This window comes from Somniosus microcephalus, chromosome 1 (assembly GCF_052327205.1).
Source record: "Somniosus microcephalus isolate GS21.2 chromosome 1, FLI_Smic_1.0, whole genome shotgun sequence".
In the NCBI taxonomy this organism is placed as follows: Eukaryota; Metazoa; Chordata; class Chondrichthyes; order Squaliformes; family Somniosidae; genus Somniosus; species Somniosus microcephalus.
The window spans coordinates 13,669,647-13,690,048 of record NC_140987.1 but is presented as its reverse complement, the minus strand read 5'-3'; the positions used below and the strand labels follow the sequence as shown (position 1 = coordinate 13,690,048).

General features: G+C 45.8%; 2 protein-coding genes across 2 annotated transcripts in view; both read right to left on the bottom strand.

Annotated features, from left to right (window-relative positions):
- The window catches only part of c1h5orf34 (chromosome 1 C5orf34 homolog), a 104,771-nt gene extending 90,960 nt beyond the window's left edge, over positions 1-13,811 (bottom strand). Inside the window, exon 1 of the mRNA XM_085967686.1 lies at positions 13,600-13,811. The gene's annotated coding sequence lies outside the window, so the exon portion shown is untranslated. The remainder of the gene's footprint in view (positions 1-13,599) is intronic.
- Positions 13,812-16,745: 2,934 nt separating this feature from the next.
- paip1 (poly(A) binding protein interacting protein 1) overlaps positions 16,746-20,402 on the bottom strand; it is an 82,665-nt gene continuing 79,008 nt past the window's right edge. Inside the window, exon 11 of the mRNA XM_085967588.1 lies at positions 16,746-18,758. Coding sequence (XP_085823714.1) covers positions 18,668-18,758 — 91 coding nt within the window. The 3' untranslated portion in view covers positions 16,746-18,667. The remainder of the gene's footprint in view (positions 18,759-20,402) is intronic.

The following is a 20,402-nucleotide window of genomic DNA, read 5'->3' as shown; positions in this document are numbered from 1 at the left end:
AAAGTCTTTCTTTCTAAATGACCATTTTTAAATTGATGACCCCTCGCCACTGACTCCACAACCAGAGGAAATAGGCTTTCCCTATTCACTATCAAACTCATGAACACAGACCATACCCTGTCTATATATTAATACAGTGTCCATATTATCATAGAAATGTACAGCACAAAGGAGCCCATTCGGCTCATCGCGGCAGTGCTGGCCGAAAAAGAGCTCTCCAGCTTAATCCCACTTCCCAGCTCTTGGTCCGTAGCCCTGTAGGTTACGGCACTTCAAGTGCACATCCAAGTACTTTTTAAATGTGATGAGGGTTTCTGCCTCGACCACCCTTTCAGGCAGTGAGTTCCAGGCCCCCACCACCCTCTGGGTGAAAACATTTCTCAACTCCCCTCTAATCCTTCTACCAATGATGTTAAATCTATGCCCCCTGGCTATTGACCTCTCTGCTAAGAGAACAGGTCCTTCCTATCCACTCTACAGAGCAGACACAGCCCACACCCTGTCTGTATATATTGACAGTGTCCATATTATAGAGCAGACACAGCCCACACCCTGTCTGTATATATTGACAGTGTCCATATTATAGAGCAGACACAGCCCACACCCTGTCTGTATATATTGACAGTGTCCATATTATAGAGCAGACACAGCCCACACCCTGTCTGTATATATTGACAGTGTCCATATTATAGAGCAGACACAGCCCACACCCTGTCTGTAGATATTGACAGTGTCCATATTATAGAGCAGGCACAGCCCACACCCTGTCTGTATATTGACAGTGTCCATATTATAGAGCAGACACAGCCCACACCCTGTCTGTATATGCAGACACAGCCCACACCCTGTCTGTATATTGACAGTGTCCATATTATAGAGCAGACACAGCCCACACCCTGTCTGTATACATTGACAGTGTCCATATTATAGAGCAGGCACAGCCCACACCCTGTCTGTATATTGACAGTGTCCATATTATAGAGCAGACACAGCCCACACCCTGTCTGTATATATTGACAGTGTCCATATTATAGAGCAGACACAGCCCACACCCTGTCTGTATAGAGTGACAGTGTCCATATTATACAGCAGACACAGCCCACACCCTGTCTGTATATACTGACAGTGTCCATATTATAGAGCAGACACAGCCCACACCCTGTCTGTATATACTGACAGTGTCCATATTATAGAGCAGACACGGCCCACACCCTGTCTGTATATACTGACAGTGCCCATATTACAGAGCAGACACGGCCCACACCCTGTCTGTATATATTGACAGCGTCCATATTATATAGAGCAGACACAGGCCACACCCTGTCTGTATACTGACAGTGTCCATATTATAGAGCAGACACAGCCCACACCCTGTCTGTATATATTGACAGCGTCCATATTATATAGAGCAGACACGGCCCACACCCTGTCTGTATATATTGACAGCGTCCATATTATATAGAGCAGACACAGCCCACACCCTGTCCGTATATATTGACAGTGTCCATATTATAGAGCAGACACAGCCCACACCCTGTCTGTATATTGACAATGTCCATATTATAGAGCAGACACAGCCCACACCCTGTCTGTATATACTGACAGTGTCCATATTATATAGCAGACACAGCCCACACCCTGTCTGTATATGCAGACACAGCCCACACCCTGTCTGTATATACTGACAGTGTCCATATTATATAGCAGACACAGCCCACACCCTGTCTGTATATGCAGACACAGCCCACACCCTGTCTGTATATACTGACAGTGTCCATATTATAGAGCAGACACAGCCCACACCCTGTCTGTATATATTGACAGTGTCCATATTATAGAGCAGACACAGCCCACACCCTGTCCGTATATATTGACAGTGTCCATATTATAGAGCAGACACAGCCCACACCCTGTCTGTAGATATTGACAGTGTCCATATTATAGAGCAGGCACAGCCCACACCCTGTCTGTATATTGACAGTGTCCATATTATAGAGCAGACACAGCCCACACCCTGTCTGTATATATTGACAGCGTCCATATTATATAGAGCAGGTACAGCCCACACCCTGTCAGTATAGTGACAGTGTCCATATTATAGAGCAGACACAGCCCACACCCTGTCTGCATATATTGACAGTGTCCATATTATAGAGCAGACACAGCCCACATCCTGTCCGTATATATTGACAGTGTCCATATTATAGAACAGACACAGCCCACACCCTGTCTGTATATTGACAATGTCCATATTATAGAGCAGACACAGCCCACACCCTGTCTGTATATATTGACAGTGTCCATATTACAAAGCACACACAGCCCACACCCTGTCTGTATATAGTGACAGTGTCCATATTATAGAGCAGACACAGCCCACACCCTGTCTGGATATACTGACAGTGCCCATATTACAGAGCAGACACGGCCCACACCCTGTCTGTATATATTGACAGCGTCCATATTATAGAGCAGACACAGCCCACACCCTGTCTGTATATGCAGACACAGCCCACACCCTGTCTGTATATTGACAATGTCCATATTATAGAGCAGACACAGCCCACACCCTGTCTGTATATGCAGACACAGCCCACACCTGTCTGTATATTGACAGTGTCCATATTATAGAGCAGACACAGCCCACACCCTGTCTGTATAGTACTGACAGTGTCCATATTGTACAGCAGACACGGCCACACCCTGTCTGCATATATTGACAGTGTCCATATTATAGAGCAGACACAGCCCACATCCTGTCCGTATATATTGACAGTGTCCATATTATAGAGCAGACACAGCCCACACCCTGTCTGTATATATTGACAGTGGTCCATATTACAGAGCACACACAGCCCACACCTGTCTGTATATATTGACAGTGTCCATATTATAGAGCAGACACAGCCCACACCCTGTCTGTATATAGTGACAGTGTCCATATTATAGAGCAGACACAGCCCACACCCTGCCTGTATATATTGACAGTGTCCATATTATAGAGCAGACACAGCCACACCCTGTCTGTATATAGTGACAGTGTCCATATTATAGAGCAGACACAGCCCACACCCTGTCTGTATAACTGACAGTGCCCATATTACAGAGCAGACACGGCCCACACCCTGTCTGTATATATTGACAGCGTCCATATTATATAGAGCCGACACAGGCCACACCCTGTCTGTATATACTGACAGTGTCCATATTATAGAGCAGACACAGCCCACACCCTGCCTGTATATATTGACAGTGTCCATATTATAGAGCAGACACAGCCCACACCCTGTCTGTATATAGTGACAGTGTCCATATTATAGAGCAGGCACAGCCCACACCGTCTGTATATATCTGAGTGTCCATATTATAGAGCAGACACAGCCCACACCCTGTCTGTATACTGACAGTGTCCATAATATAGAGCAGACACAGCCCACACCTGTCTGTATATATTGAGTGTCCATATTATAGAGCAGACACAGCCCACACCCTGTCTGTATATACTGACAGTGCCCATATTATAGAGCAGACACGGCCCACACCCTGTCTGTATATATTGACAGCGTCCATATTATAGAGCAGACACAGGCCACACCCTGTCTGTATATATTGACAGTGTCCATATTATAGAGCAGACACAGCCCACACCCTGTCTGTATATTGACAATGTCCATATTATAGAGCAGACACAGCCCACACCCTGTCTGTATATGCAGACACAGCCCACACCCTGTCTGTATATTGACAGTGTCCATATTATAGAGCAGACACAGCCCACACCCTTTCTGTATACATTGACAGTGTCCATATTATAGAGCAGGCACAGCCCACACCCTGTCTGTATATTGACAGTGTCCATATTATAGAGCAGACACAGCCCACACCCTGTCTGTATATATTGACAGTGTCCATATTACAGAGCAGACACAGCCCACACCCTGTCTGTATATAGTGACAGTGTCCATATTATAGAGCAGACACAGCCCACACCCTGCCTGTATATATTGACAGTGTCCATATTATAGAGCAGACACAGCCCACACCCTGTCTGTATATACTGACAGTGCCCATATTACAGAGCAGACACGGCCCACACCCTGTCTGTATATATTGACAGCGTCCATATTATATAGAGCAGACACAGGCCACACACCTGTCTGTATATACTGACAGTGTCCATATTATAGAGCAGGCACAGCCCACACCCTGTCTGTATATATTGAGTGTCCATATTATAGAGCAGACACAGCCCACACCCTGTCTGTATATTGACAGTGTCCATATTATAGAGCAGACACAGCCCACACCCTGTCTGTATTATACTGACAGTGTCCATATTATAGAGCAGACACCGCCCACACCCTGTCTGTATATATTGACAGTATCCACTCGATAGAGCAGGCACAGCCCACACCCGGTCTGTATATATGACAGTGTCCACTCTATAGAGCAGACACGGCCCACACCCTGTCTGTATATATTGAGTGTCCATATTACAGAGCAGACACAGCCCACACCCTGTCTGTATATATTGACAGTGTCCATATTATAGACCAGACACAGCCCACACCCTGTCCGTATATATTGACAGTGTCCATATTATGGAGCAGACACAGCCCACACCCTGTCTGTATATACTGACAGTGTCCATATTATAGAGCAGACACAGCCCACACCCTGTCTGTATATACTGACAGTGTCCATATTATAGAGCAGACACCGCTCACACCCTGTCTGTATATATTGACAGTGTCCACTCTATAGAGCAGACACAGCCCACACCCTGTCTGTATATATTGACAGTGTCCATATTGTAGAGCAGACACGGCCCACACCCTGTCTGTATATATTGAGTGTCCATATTACAGAGCAGACACAGCCCACACCCTGTCTGTATATATTGACAGTGTCCATATTATAGACCAGACACAGCCCACACCCTGTCCAGTATATATTGACAGTGTCCATATTATGGAGCAGACACAGCCCACACCCTGTCTGTATATACTGACAGTGTCCATATTATAGAGCAGGCACAGCCCACACCCTGTCAGTATATTGACAGTGTCCATATTATAGAGCAGACACAGCCCACACCCTGTCTGTATATATTGACAGTGTCCATATTATAGAGCACACAGCCCACACCTGTCTGTATATACTGACAGTGTCCATATTATAGAGCAGACACCGCCCACTACCCTGTCTGTATATATTGACAGTATCCACTCTATAGAGCAGACACAGCCCACACCCTGTCTGTATATATTGAGTGTCCATATTATAGAGCAGACACAGCCCACACCCTGTCTGTATATAGTGACAGTGTCCATATTATAGAGCAGACACAGCCCACACCCTGTCTGTATATATTGACAGTGTCCATATTATAGAGCAGACACAGCCCACACCCTGTCTGTATATACTGACAGTGTCCATATTATAGAGCAGACACAGCCCACACCCTGTCTGTATATAGTGACAGTGTCCATATTATAGAGCAGGCACAGCCCACACCGTCTGTATATATTGAGTGTCCATATTATAGAGCAGACACAGCCCACACCCTGTCTGTATACTGACAGTGTCCATAATATAGAGCAGACACAGCCCACACCCTGTCTGTATATATTGAGTGTCCATATTATAGAGCAGACACAGCCCACACCCTGTCTGTATATACTGACAGTGCCCATATTATAGAGCAGACACGGCCCACACCCTGTCTGTATATATTGACAGTGTCCATATTATAGAGCAGACACAGCCCACACCCTGTCTGTATATTGAGTGTCCAGATTCAGACACAGCCCACACCCTGTCTGTATATTGACAATGTCCATATTATAGAGCAGACACAGCCCACACCCTGTCTGTATATGCAGACACAGCCCACACCCTGTCTGTATATTGACAGTGTCCATATTATAGAGCAGACACAGCCCACACCCTTTCTGTATACATTGACAGTGTCCATATTATAGAGCAGGCACAGCCCACACCCTGTCTGTATATTGACAGTGTCCATATTATAGAGCAGACACAGCCCACACCCTGTCTCTATATATTGACAGTGTCCATATTACAGAGCAGACACAGCCCACACCCTGTCTGTATATAGTGACAGTGTCCATATTATAGAGCAGACACAGCCCACACCCTGCCTGTATATATTGACAGTGTCCATATTATAGAGCAGACACAGCCCACACCCTGTCTGTATATACTGACAGTGCCCATATTACAGAGCAGACACGGCCCACACCCTGTCTGTATATATTGACAGCGTCCATATTATATAGAGCAGACACAGGCCACACCCTGTCTGTATATACTGACAGTGTCCATATTATAGAGCAGGCACAGCCCACGCCCTGTCTGTATATTGACAGTGTCCATATTATAGAGCAGACACAGCCCACACCCTGTCTGTAGATATTGACAGTGTCCATATTATAGAGCAGGCACAGCCCACACCCTGTCTGTATATTGACAGTGTCCATATTATAGAGCAGACACAGCCCACACCCTGTCTGTATATGCAGACACAGCCCACACCCTGTCTGTATATTGACAGTGTCCATATTATAGAGCAGACACAGCCCACACCCTGTCTGTATACATTGACAGTGTCCATATTATAGAGCAGGCACAGCCCACACCCTGTCTGTATATACTGACAGTGTCCATATTATAGAGCAGACACAGCCCACACCCTGTCTGTATATACTGAGTGTCCATATTATAGAGCAGACACAGCCCACACCCTGTCTGTATATACTGACAGTGTCCATATTATAGAGCAGACACAGCCCACACCCTGTCTGTATATACTGACAGTGTCCATATTATAGAGCAGACACGGCCCACACCCTGTCTGTATATACTGACAGTGCCCATATTACAGAGCAGACACGGCCCACACCCTGTCTGTATATATTGACAGCGTCCATATTATATAGAGCAGACACAGGCCACACCCTGTCTGTATATACTGACAGTGTCCATATTATAGAGCAGACACAGCCCACACCCTGTCTGTATATATTGACAGCGTCCATATTATATAGAGCAGACACGGCCCACACCCTGTCTGTATATATTGACAGCGTCCATATTATATAGAGCAGACACAGCCCACACCCTGTCCGTATATATTGACAGTGTCCATATTATAGAGCAGACACAGCCCACACCCTGTCTGTATATTGACAATGTCCATATTATAGAGCAGACACAGCCCACACCCTGTCTGTATATACTGACAGTGTCCATATTATATAGCAGACACAGCCCACACCCTGTCTGTATATGCAGACACAGCCCACACCCTGTCTGTATATATTGACAGTGTCCATATTATAGAGCAGACACAGCCCACACCCTGTCCGTATATATTGACAGTGTCCATATTATAGAGCAGACACAGCCCACACCCTGTCTGTAGATATTGACAGTGTCCATATTATAGAGCAGGCACAGCCCACACCCTGTCTGTATATTGACAGTGTCCATATTATAGAGCAGACACAGCCCACACCCTGTCTGTATATACTGACAGTGTCCATATTATAGAGCAGGTACAGCCCACACCCTGTCAGTATAGTGACAGTGTCCATATTATAGAGCAGACACAGCCCACACCCTGTCTGCATATATTGACAGTGTCCATATTATAGAGCAGACACAGCCCACATCCTGTCCGTATATATTGACAGTGTCCATATTATAGAACAGACACAGCCCACACCCTGTCTGTATATTGACAATGTCCATATTATAGAGCAGACACAGCCCACACCCTGTCTGTATATATTGACAGTGTCCATATTACAAAGCACACACAGCCCACACCCTGTCTGTATATAGTGACAGTGTCCATATTATAGAGCAGACACAGCCCACACCCTGTCTGGATATACTGACAGTGCCCATATTACAGAGCAGACACGGCCCACACCCTGTCTGTATATATTGACAGCGTCCATATTATAGAGCAGACACAGCCCACACCCTGTCTGTATATGCAGACACAGCCCACACCCTGTCTGTATATTGACAATGTCCATATTATAGAGCAGACACAGCCCACACCCTGTCTGTATATGCAGACACAGCCCACACCCTGTCTGTATATTGACAGTGTCCATATTATAGAGCAGACACAGCCCACACCCTGTCTGTATATACTGACAGTGTCCATATTGTACAGCAGACACGGCCCACACCCTGTCTGCATATATTGACAGTGTCCATATTATAGAGCAGACACAGCCCACATCCTGTCCGTATATATTGACAGTGTCCATATTATAGAGCAGACACAGCCCACACCCTGTCTGTATATATTGACAGTGTCCATATTACAGAGCACACACAGCCCACACCCTGTCTGTATATATTGACAGTGTCCATATTATAGAGCAGACACAGCCCACACCCTGTCTGTATATAGTGACAGTGTCCATATTATAGAGCAGACACAGCCCACACCCTGCCTGTATATATTGACAGTGTCCATATTATAGAGCAGACACAGCCCACACCCTGTCTGTATATAGTGACAGTGTCCATATTATAGAGCAGACACAGCCCACACCCTGTCTGTATATACTGACAGTGCCCATATTACAGAGCAGACACGGCCCACACCCTGTCTGTATATATTGACAGCGTCCATATTATATAGAGCCGACACAGGCCACACCCTGTCTGTATATACTGACAGTGTCCATATTATAGAGCAGACACAGCCCACACCCTGTCTGTATATACTGACAGTGCCCATATTATAGAGCAGACACGGCCCACACCCTGTCTGTATATATTGACAGCGTCCATATTATAGAGCAGACACAGGCCACACCCTGTCTGTATATATTGACAGTGTCCATATTATAGAGCAGACACAGCCCACACCCTGTCTGTATATTGACAATGTCCATATTATAGAGCAGACACAGCCCACACCCTGTCTGTATATGCAGACACAGCCCACACCCTGTCTGTATATTGACAGTGTCCATATTATAGAGCAGACACAGCCCACACCCTTTCTGTATACATTGACAGTGTCCATATTATAGAGCAGGCACAGCCCACACCCTGTCTGTATATTGACAGTGTCCATATTATAGAGCAGACACAGCCCACACCCTGTCTGTATATATTGACAGTGTCCATATTACAGAGCAGACACAGCCCACACCCTGTCTGTATATAGTGACAGTGTCCATATTATAGAGCAGACACAGCCCACACCCTGCCTGTATATATTGACAGTGTCCATATTATAGAGCAGACACAGCCCACACCCTGTCTGTATATACTGACAGTGCCCATATTACAGAGCAGACACGGCCCACACCCTGTCTGTATATATTGACAGCGTCCATATTATATAGAGCAGACACAGGCCACACCCTGTCTGTATATACTGACAGTGTCCATATTATAGAGCAGGCACAGCCCACGCCCTGTCTGTATATTGACAGTGTCCATATTATAGAGCAGACACAGCCCACACCCTGTCTGTATATATTGACAGTGTCCATATTATAAAGCAGACACAGCCCACACCCTGTCTGTATATATTGAGTGTCCATATTATAGAGCAGACACAGCCCACACCCTGTCTGTATATTGACAGTGTCCATATTATAGAGCAGACACAGCCCACACCCTGTCTGTATATACTGACAGTGTCCATATTATAGAGCAGACACCGCCCACACCCTGTCTGTATATATTGACAGTATCCACTCGATAGAGCAGGCACAGCCCACACCCGGTCTGTATATATTGACAGTGTCCACTCTATAGAGCAGACACGGCCCACACCCTGTCTGTATATATTGAGTGTCCATATTACAGAGCAGACACAGCCCACACCCTGTCTGTATATATTGACAGTGTCCATATTATAGACCAGACACAGCCCACACCCTGTCCGTATATATTGACAGTGTCCATATTATGGAGCAGACACAGCCCACACCCTGTCTGTATATACTGACAGTGTCCATATTATAGAGCAGACACAGCCCACACCCTGTCTGTATATACTGACAGTGTCCATATTATAGAGCAGACACCGCTCACACCCTGTCTGTATATATTGACAGTGTCCACTCTATAGAGCAGACACAGCCCACACCCTGTCTGTATATATTGACAGTGTCCATATTGTAGAGCAGACACGGCCCACACCCTGTCTGTATATATTGAGTGTCCATATTACAGAGCAGACACAGCCCACACCCTGTCTGTATATATTGACAGTGTCCATATTATAGACCAGACACAGCCCACACCCTGTCCGTATATATTGACAGTGTCCATATTATGGAGCAGACACAGCCCACACCCTGTCTGTATATACTGACAGTGTCCATATTATAGAGCAGACACCGCCCACACCCTGTCTGTATATATTGACAGTATCCACTCTATAGAGCAGACACAGCCCACACCCTGTCTGTATATATTGAGTGTCCATATTATAGAGCAGACACAGCCCACACCCTGTCTGTATATAGTGACAGTGTCCATATTATAGAGCAGACACAGCCCACACCCTGTCTGTATATACTGACAGTGTCCATATTATAGAGCAGACACAGCCCACACCCTGTCTGTATATAGTGACAGTGTCCATATTATAGAGCAGGCACAGCCCACACCGTCTGTATATATTGAGTGTCCATATTATAGAGCAGACACAGCCCACACCCTGTCTGTATACTGACAGTGTCCATAATATAGAGCAGACACAGCCCACACCCTGTCTGTATATATTGAGTGTCCATATTATAGAGCAGACACAGCCCACACCCTGTCTGTATATACTGACAGTGCCCATATTATAGAGCAGACACGGCCCACACCCTGTCTGTATATATTGACAGTGTCCATATTATAGAGCAGACACAGCCCACACCCTGTCTGTATATTGAGTGTCCAGATTCAGACACAGCCCACACCCTGTCTGTATATTGACAATGTCCATATTATAGAGCAGACACAGCCCACACCCTGTCTGTATATGCAGACACAGCCCACACCCTGTCTGTATATTGACAGTGTCCATATTATAGAGCAGACACAGCCCACACCCTTTCTGTATACATTGACAGTGTCCATATTATAGAGCAGGCACAGCCCACACCCTGTCTGTATATTGACAGTGTCCATATTATAGAGCAGACACAGCCCACACCCTGTCTGTATATATTGACAGTGTCCATATTACAGAGCAGACACAGCCCACACCCTGTCTGTATATAGTGACAGTGTCCATATTATAGAGCAGACACAGCCCACACCCTGCCTGTATATATTGACAGTGTCCATATTATAGAGCAGACACAGCCCACACCCTGTCTGTATATACTGACAGTGCCCATATTACAGAGCAGACACGGCCCACACCCTGTCTGTATATATTGACAGCGTCCATATTATATAGAGCAGACACAGGCCACACCCTGTCTGTATATACTGACAGTGTCCATATTATAGAGCAGGCACAGCCCACGCCCTGTCTGTATATATTGACAGTGTCCATATTATAAAGCAGACACAGCCCACACCCTGTCTGTATATATTGAGTGTCCATATTATAGAGCAGACACAGCCCACACCCTGTCTGTATATTGACAGTGTCCATATTATAGAGCAGACACAGCCCACACCCTGTCTGTATATACTGACAGTGTCCATATTATAGAGCAGACACCGCCCACACCCTGTCTGTATATATTGACAGTATCCACTCGATAGAGCAGGCACAGCCCACACCCGGTCTGTATATATTGACAGTGTCCACTCTATAGAGCAGACACGGCCCACACCCTGTCTGTATATATTGAGTGTCCATATTACAGAGCAGACACAGCCCACACCCTGTCTGTATATATTGACAGTGTCCATATTATAGACCAGACACAGCCCACACCCTGTCCGTATATATTGACAGTGTCCATATTATGGAGCAGACACAGCCCACACCCTGTCTGTATATACTGACAGTGTCCATATTATAGAGCAGACACAGCCCACACCCTGTCTGTATATACTGACAGTGTCCATATTATAGAGCAGACACCGCTCACACCCTGTCTGTATATATTGACAGTGTCCACTCTATAGAGCAGACACAGCCCACACCCTGTCTGTATATATTGACAGTGTCCATATTGTAGAGCAGACACGGCCCACACCCTGTCTGTATATATTGAGTGTCCATATTACAGAGCAGACACAGCCCACACCCTGTCTGTATATATTGACAGTGTCCATATTATAGACCAGACACAGCCCACACCCTGTCCGTATATATTGACAGTGTCCATATTATGGAGCAGACACAGCCCACACCCTGTCTGTATATACTGACAGTGTCCATATTATAGAGCAGGCACAGCCCACACCCTGTCAGTATATTGACAGTGTCCATATTATAGAGCAGACACAGCCCACACCCTGTCTGTATATATTGACAGTGTCCATATTATAGAGCACACAGCCCACACCCTGTCTGTATATACTGACAGTGTCCATATTATAGAGCAGACACCGCCCACACCCTGTCTGTATATATTGACAGTATCCACTCTATAGAGCAGACACAGCCCACACCCTGTCTGTATATATTGAGTGTCCATATTATAGAGCAGACACAGCCCACACCCTGTCTGTATATAGTGACAGTGTCCATATTATAGAGCAGACACAGCCCACACCCTGTCTGTATATACTGACAGTGTCCATATTATAGAGCAGACACAGCCCACACCCTGTCTGTATATTGAGTGTCCAGATTCAGACACAGCCCACACCCTGTCTGTATATAGTGACAGTGTCCATATTATAGAGCAGACACAGCCCACACCCTGTCTGTATATACTGACAGTGTCCATATTACAGAGCAGACACGGCCCACACCGTCTGTATATACTGACAGCGTCCATATTATAGGGCAGACACAGCCCACACCCTGTCTGTATATACTGACAGTGTCCATATTATAGGGCAGACACAGCCCACACCGTCTGTATATATTGACAGTGCCCATATTATAGAGCAGACACAGCCCACACCCCGTCTGCATATATTGAGTGTCCATATTATAGAGCAGACACAGCCCACACCCTGTCTGTATATTGACAGTGTCCATATTTTCGAGCAGACACCGCCCACACCCTGTCTGTATATACTGAGTGTCCATATTACTGAGCAGACAGCCCACACCGTCTGTATATATTGAGTGTCCATATTATAAAGCAGACACAGCCCACACCCTGACTGTATATATTGAGTGTCCATATTATAGAGCAGACACAGCCCACACCCTGTCTGTATATACTGACAGTGTCCATATTATAGAGCAGACACAGCCCACACCCTGTCTGTATATATTGACAGTGTCCATATTATAGAGCAGACACAGCCCACACCGTCTGTATATATTGAGTGTCCATATTATAGGGCAGACACAGCCCACACCCTGTCTGTATATACTGACAGTGTCTATATTATAGAGCAGACACAGCCCACACCCTCTCTGTATATATTGATATAATGTCCATATTTTACCACCTGGCCCGGTCCGCCGCTCCCCCACGATTTAAGGCCGACTCCAAACCGAAATCAAATTTACCGCCGCTCGCCTCGCAGCACCTCGCAGGAAGCCGCCTCGCCATTGGTCCCCGCTCCCTCGCCCCCGGACTAAAGCCGCCTGCCATTGGCTGGGCGGGGAAACACCGCGTCGCCCTGGTGACCGGTTGCTGCTGACGCCGGGCTGAGGCCTGGTCCTGATTGCCCCTCAGACACAGCCTGCACTGTCTTAGATCCTCTCCCTTTTCACTTGCTCCCAGAAGGAATAAAAGAAATCGAACACAAATGCCCCCTTTTCAAAGGGGCACAACTAATAACACCTAAATTGTAAAATGTACTTATCAAATTAAATCATATTATTTACAGTGTCCAATATTTATCCCTCAACCAACATCACTAAAACAGATTGTCTGGTCATTATCACATTGCTGTTTGTGGGAGCTTGCTGTGCGCAAATTGGCTACATTACAACAGTGATTACACTTCATTGGCTGTAAAGCACTTTGGGACATCCGGTGGTCATGAAATGTGCTGTCGAAATGCAAGTCTTTCATTTTATAGTGTCGACCAAGCACTCCAGTCCCTCCGGTGCCCACCGGACGCAGAAAGCCTCAAGCATACCAGCAGACCCCACGTGTTCCCTCACCTGGGACACCCAGGCGCAGAAGAGAGGCAGGGATCGGGCCAAAGAATCCCCATCGACTGCCAGGACCTGTGGATGCCCACCTTGGCCAGGCCCAGGAGCAGCCCCATGAGGAGGTCGTCCAAACTGCCCGCTCCCCGCCAAAGATCAGGAGCGTTGGACTGAAGTGCAGCCAAAAATTCAGGAGCAGCCCCTTTAAATAATGGAACAGGGGCTGCAACCTCTCACGTTCCGCATACACGACACACAGACTCATCCAGGCCGCAGAAGTTACAAGCGGCCTGGGAGTCCGTGAAGCGCCTTAAAAACCTCTTGTGGACTCCTGTTCTATTCTTTTACTTGCTCCCCCTGGGTTAAGCATCAGCTGCCTGTTATCAGCCCCTCTTTTGCTGTACTGTTGCCCCGTGTGTTAGCTTTCACCCCCATGGATTTTTTTGGTATTAAACCCTGTTGGAAATTCCATAATTTATTTATACTAAATTATATATTGACATGTATAAATACACTCCAAAATTAAAAATTTGTTATATTATATGCCAGAGGTTAACAGGATTACATTTAAATTAGTTTGAATAGGTTAGCAGCTACAGTAAGTTAACACATGCAGCAATTCAATACAAACACATTCAACACCGCTCTGATCTGATTGAGGAAGGGTGTATAACCTGAAAGGTTGTCTACCCCGAACAGAAACTGACTGGCCTGCTGTGTATTGCCAGCATTTAGAATTTCCAATGTTTGCAGCTTTCTAACAGAACTAAAAGTAGCACAAAGGAGATTAAACTCCCTGCAATAAGGTTTATAAAACTGTCCTTTTCTTTTTTTTTTAACCCATTTGCCTTATGATGTGAAGACATTAATTACTGTAAGGGAAGAAAAGTCATGGACAAGTCCAGATGTGGGAGGAATTTGCGTGTCACTCTTGAACATGGGCGTGGGGGTCTATACTAATCTCAGCGAGATTGAAGATTCAGAGGCACTAAGAGCCAAAGGGAATGGAGTCAGTTATACGGATATTCATCTGAAGAAAATTTCTACTGCTGTAGGGTTTAAAAGACAGGCGCTCTTAATCTCCCACTTTAACTTTGGTTTCCAAGAATCAGGGAGTTTGAGAATTCCTTGCAAGCTGTTTGCAGTGGAATTGCCTCGTACGACTGGAGCTGCTCCCTGTAACTGACTCTACCAGACCAACCTAGCATTGAGGGTGACTGACCCGACATCTCGGGCCCTCACGTCGGCAGTAAAATTTGATGCTTTTTAAAATGCTTCAAAGAAATTTACGGCAAGACTCTCCCTAGAATTGACTTCTCTGAAGGTTGCAATGAATTTTCCTTAAGCAACCGAGTAAACATCAGCACTCAAGCCGGAATCCAAACTCCTCCGCTTTTCCTATCCTGTCCAATTTCCGGCTTGATACAAGATACCACGCCTGGCAGCAAGTGCGAGGAAGCACATGAAAGTTTTCTGGTGGAGGTTTACACCCACCCAGGAATTTCTAAAATGTAAACTAGATGCCGAAAGTTTATATATAGTAACGTCAATGGTGTTGAATTAGCTAAGGGTACAGTTGAAAGAGACCAAGGCGTCTTAGTATACTCAATCTGGAGCAGGAATCAACGACGTCAATAGAAGGATACCAGTCAGAGAAGGCATTGATCAAACTGTACAGTGCCCTGCTCAGAGCGCATCTTGAGTATTGCATCTGGTTCTGGTTGATGAGAGGCAAGGGAGACATTCAAGCACTGGAAGTAGATGGTGACACTGAGTCGTATAGACCAAGGAGGTTCCACATCCAATCCCATCGTACTTTCACCTCTTCCAGTTTTACTGCTTGGCACCCTTTGGATGTTAATGGTGCCTTTATTCACAAGATACTTGTGAATGAGGAAGGCCATTCAGCCCATCTTAATTTATCCATCCAAACAGATCCTGCACGCGCCCCCCACCCCACTGATGCATCCAATTGTTTCGCAAATGATTCCAGGGTTCGTCACTCTGCCTGCAAATCCATTCCATGCATTGATCACTCGTCGTGTGAAGAACAATCAGTCCTAAATTTGATGATCCGCAATTTCCTCCAGTTAGACATTGGGAAAACTGAAGCCTTGTCTTTGGTCCCCGCCGCACTAGGTACCTTCTCCACCGATTCGATCCCCCTCCCCAGCCACCGTCTCAGGTTGACGCTGTTTGTGACATCGGCGTGCTAGTTGACCCCGATTTACGCTTCGATCCCATATCCTCTCCATCACAAAGGCCTCCTACTTTCACTTCCACATCACCCTCCCCCTTGTCTTTGTCACCAATGCTTTCCTGGCCGGCCTCCCATCCTCCACCCTCCGAAAACTTCAGCTTGTCCATAACTGCATGTTTTGAGTCACGTGTGCAAATGCGACATTTTAAATCACATTTCCTTGCAGCCACCTGACCCATTAAACATATATATATTAAATATCTCTCCATATAACATGAAAACACAAACCAAGGATTACAAACACATCAAAATTTATTTACCAGGAATAGGGGAAGGAGAAAAAGACCACAAGGTTGTCTCATGCATTGTTATATACAATTTAAGAACAGTGTAAACATCTACAATTCAAGTAAATAAGACTGAAAAACGAAGGCACTGCTCAGATGCTGGGACTGCTGAACAAAGGTGCTGTTTTGAGGCTACGCTTTTATCGTAGTGAAGGGTGTAACCCGGCCTGGAACTGCTGCCGAGCACAGGTGCGGTTTGGGCGCTGGGTTTTGAATGGAACAGTAGGGCTTTCTGCAAGCAGGGACTACTCTTGGGAGGCTAGCTTCCAGTTGGAGTGAAGCTGCCGATTTCCCCAGGCAGGAACGGTTACCGGTGGAAGGCGCTGTTCCGAGGCTGGGTATGCTCCTTGCTGTGAGGGAGTGGGGGACACGTTAGACTTGGATACGGGGGTAGTTTGCATGGGGTGCGCAAGTCAGTGGAGCAGTTCATTCGCCACTGGCTTTGACCATGAGGTGAAGAGGAGCCTTGCTGCTCTTCACGCTCAACGAGCCGATTTGAGAAATTAAAACATTTACTCTTTATTTACAAGCAGGTTTTGCTCTAATTAAAACAGAAAGCACACACATACACAAGTCAGATACCGCATAAACAAATTCCTGAGAAACAGAGAAAGAGGGACAACTGAGGCAGTGTGAATTGAAAATTCCTGCGCTGCCAACCTGGATTTAAGAGCCTATATACGAGTCCCGAACTACCAAGGAACCCTCACTGCAACTGAAACATCCCCATTATTCTATATAATATACACAAATACCTCATTCTTTTTTCCTTCCCCCCCCCCCAACCCACTTCTCAAATCAAACACTCATGAAAATCGGCAGCACTGCATTCTGGTGAGGTGACTACTTAGGTGAGGATTTGACGGTCATTTACGTATGTTTCGAGAAGGGGCTCACTTTGTAATGGGGAACAACTGTCACGAAAACAACAGGTGTCTGGCAGTGCAAGGCTGTGGCAACTATTCTGCAGGTTTTGGGGCCGAGGGATTTTCAGGTAAGGGGCAGCTAAAACATTACTTATGTGAATCTCTCGTGTATATTAAGCATTTACTTACTGGTTCCCAATTTGTTAGCAATTTAGCATGGGTCATTAAAGTGCACCTTAATTGTTGGCAAATCTCCAGCCAATCTGCATACATGTCCTTTGTCAATTGCGCTGTGTGTGTGTATATATATATATATATATACACGTATCTCCCTTCCCCCATCCCAAACCATCATGCTTGTCTGCTGTTATTCTCATTTCTTCTCTTGACCTGTAACTATCAGTCTGTGCGTGTTGCGTGTGCGCACGTACATATCTCTTCCTCCTGCCGTCCTAATCAATGTGTGTGTGTGTGTGTGTGGGGCATGCATCTCTCTTTCTCTCTCTCTCTTCCCCTGTTGACTTATATAACTTCTCGGTCTGTGTGCCTCTCTTTTTTTTTTAAAAAGTTACATATTGGTTAGGCGAGTAGAAATCTTTAGTGTGCTTCACGAAGCAATGCAGCCCATTACAAATAATCTTTTTATTTTAGTTTTGAATTTGCAACTTTTACATAAAAATAAAACTATAACAAACTATATTACAAAAGAGAGTCTCATTAAAAGTACAGCACGTATTAATCGGCAGATTCTGCTTGGGCATTTTTGCGGTGCATTCGCAATCAACAGTTTTAGGTGGACTCCAACAGAATTTTTTCCTGCAATGCTTTCAATGGCACAAGAAAATGAAAATGTTTCTTCGCTTTGTCTTTAAATTACTTGCACGTCTTTTGAAATTCAAAAGTTTTTTTTGTCCTTTTTTTTCAAATAAACACTCAAAACGCAAAAAAAAAATTTTTTTTGTCTTTTTTGATTTCTAACGAATCTCTCGCTCGCCCCTCTGCACTATTTCCTCTTTTTCTCTGTTTCGGCGCAGAATTTTTCAAACGCTTCCTCCATCTCCGGATCCATCTCGTTTTCAGAGTCATCCAGATAGCTGTTGGGAGAATCGCACGGGATGATGTTACGTAAATGTACAAAATGCACATTTTCCCTCCTTTCCCACCGCCTCACCCCCAAAAGTTTCTGACACACCGGAAGATGGTTCCTGTTATCTGAGGCCGATCGTCGCTGCAGGAATTCCTCACGTCAGCCTCCTTGGCCAAACCATCTTCAGCTGCTGCGTTTCGTCCGTCATAATGTCAAGAGTGGGGCTGTCGACCGATGAGCCCCCCCAGTGTGCTGCTCCACTCACAACTCCTCCGATAATGCAACAGCCCTCGCCAGCCTACAGCTGGACCTGGACAATATCAGGCCTTGGGGCTGACAAGCGGCAGGTAACATTCGCACGACAAGTGCCAGGTAATGAGCAACCTCCAACAAGAAAAGGCTCAACCACCCGCTCCATCAACTTTCCACAGCATCACCATTAAAGTCTCCCACCATCAACAGTTTGGGGGGGGGGGGGTCACCCAATGACTGAGCAGCTCAACTGGACCAGTCACAGCAACGGCGTGGCCACAAGAACTGGGAAATGGCTGGGTACTCTGCAATGAGTGGCTCACTGGCCCCCTCAAAGCCCTGCCAACATCTCCGAGGCTCAAGTCAGCAGTGTGATGGAATAGTCACCACTCATTCTGGGTCGGCCAAGCTGCAATAATGCTCAGGAAACCTAGCATCACCCAGGACAGAACAGTCTGTTTGATTGGCACCGAACTCCATATTCAACCATATTCTGGGATGTAGGTACCACTGACAGGAAGCACTGCAGCACCTTCACGAGATTACTTGGACAGTGCCTCCCAGCCCTACAACCTCTACAACTAAGGAGAACAAGAGCAGCAACGTCATTGGAACACCATCACTTGCAAACTCCCTTCCAAGTCATACGCCATCCTGACTTTCCACAGAATTACATAGAACATACAGCACAGAAACAGGCCATTCGGCCCAACTAGTCGATGCCGGTGTTTATACTCCAGGAGTCTCCTCCCATTCCACTTGCCTCATCTCAGCCTTTCAGCATATCTTTTATTCCCTTTTCTCTCATGTACTCCTCTAGTTTCCTTTTGAAAGCATCTAAGCTATTTGCCTCGATCACTTCCCTGTGGTAGTGAATTCCACACTCTAACCACTCAGTCAAGAAATTTCTCCTCATTTCCCTATTGGATTTAGTAACTATCTTGTATTTATGGCCCCTAGTTTTGGATTCTCCCACAAGTGGAAACATTCTCTCCACATCTACCCTGTCCAACCCATTCATCATTTTAAAGACCTCCATCAGGTCACCACTGAGTCCTTTTTATAGTATGGAGACCAGAACTGTGCACAGTAGTGCGGCCTGACCAGGGTCCTATACAAGTTTAGCATAACTTCACTACTTTTGAATTCTATACCCCTAGAAATAAATCCCAGTGCTTTGTTAGCATTTTTAATTGCTTTTCTGACCTGCGATGCTGCTTCTAATAATTTGTTCACCTCTATCCCTGGATCCCTTTGCTCTTCTACCCCATTCAGTTTCTTTTTTCTAAGGTGTAGGTTACTGTTTCTGTTTATTTCTTCAATGTCGTAGGTGATGTTTCTGTTTATTCCTTCAATGTCACTGGGTCAATATCCTACTCCACAAGGACGGCAGCAGTTC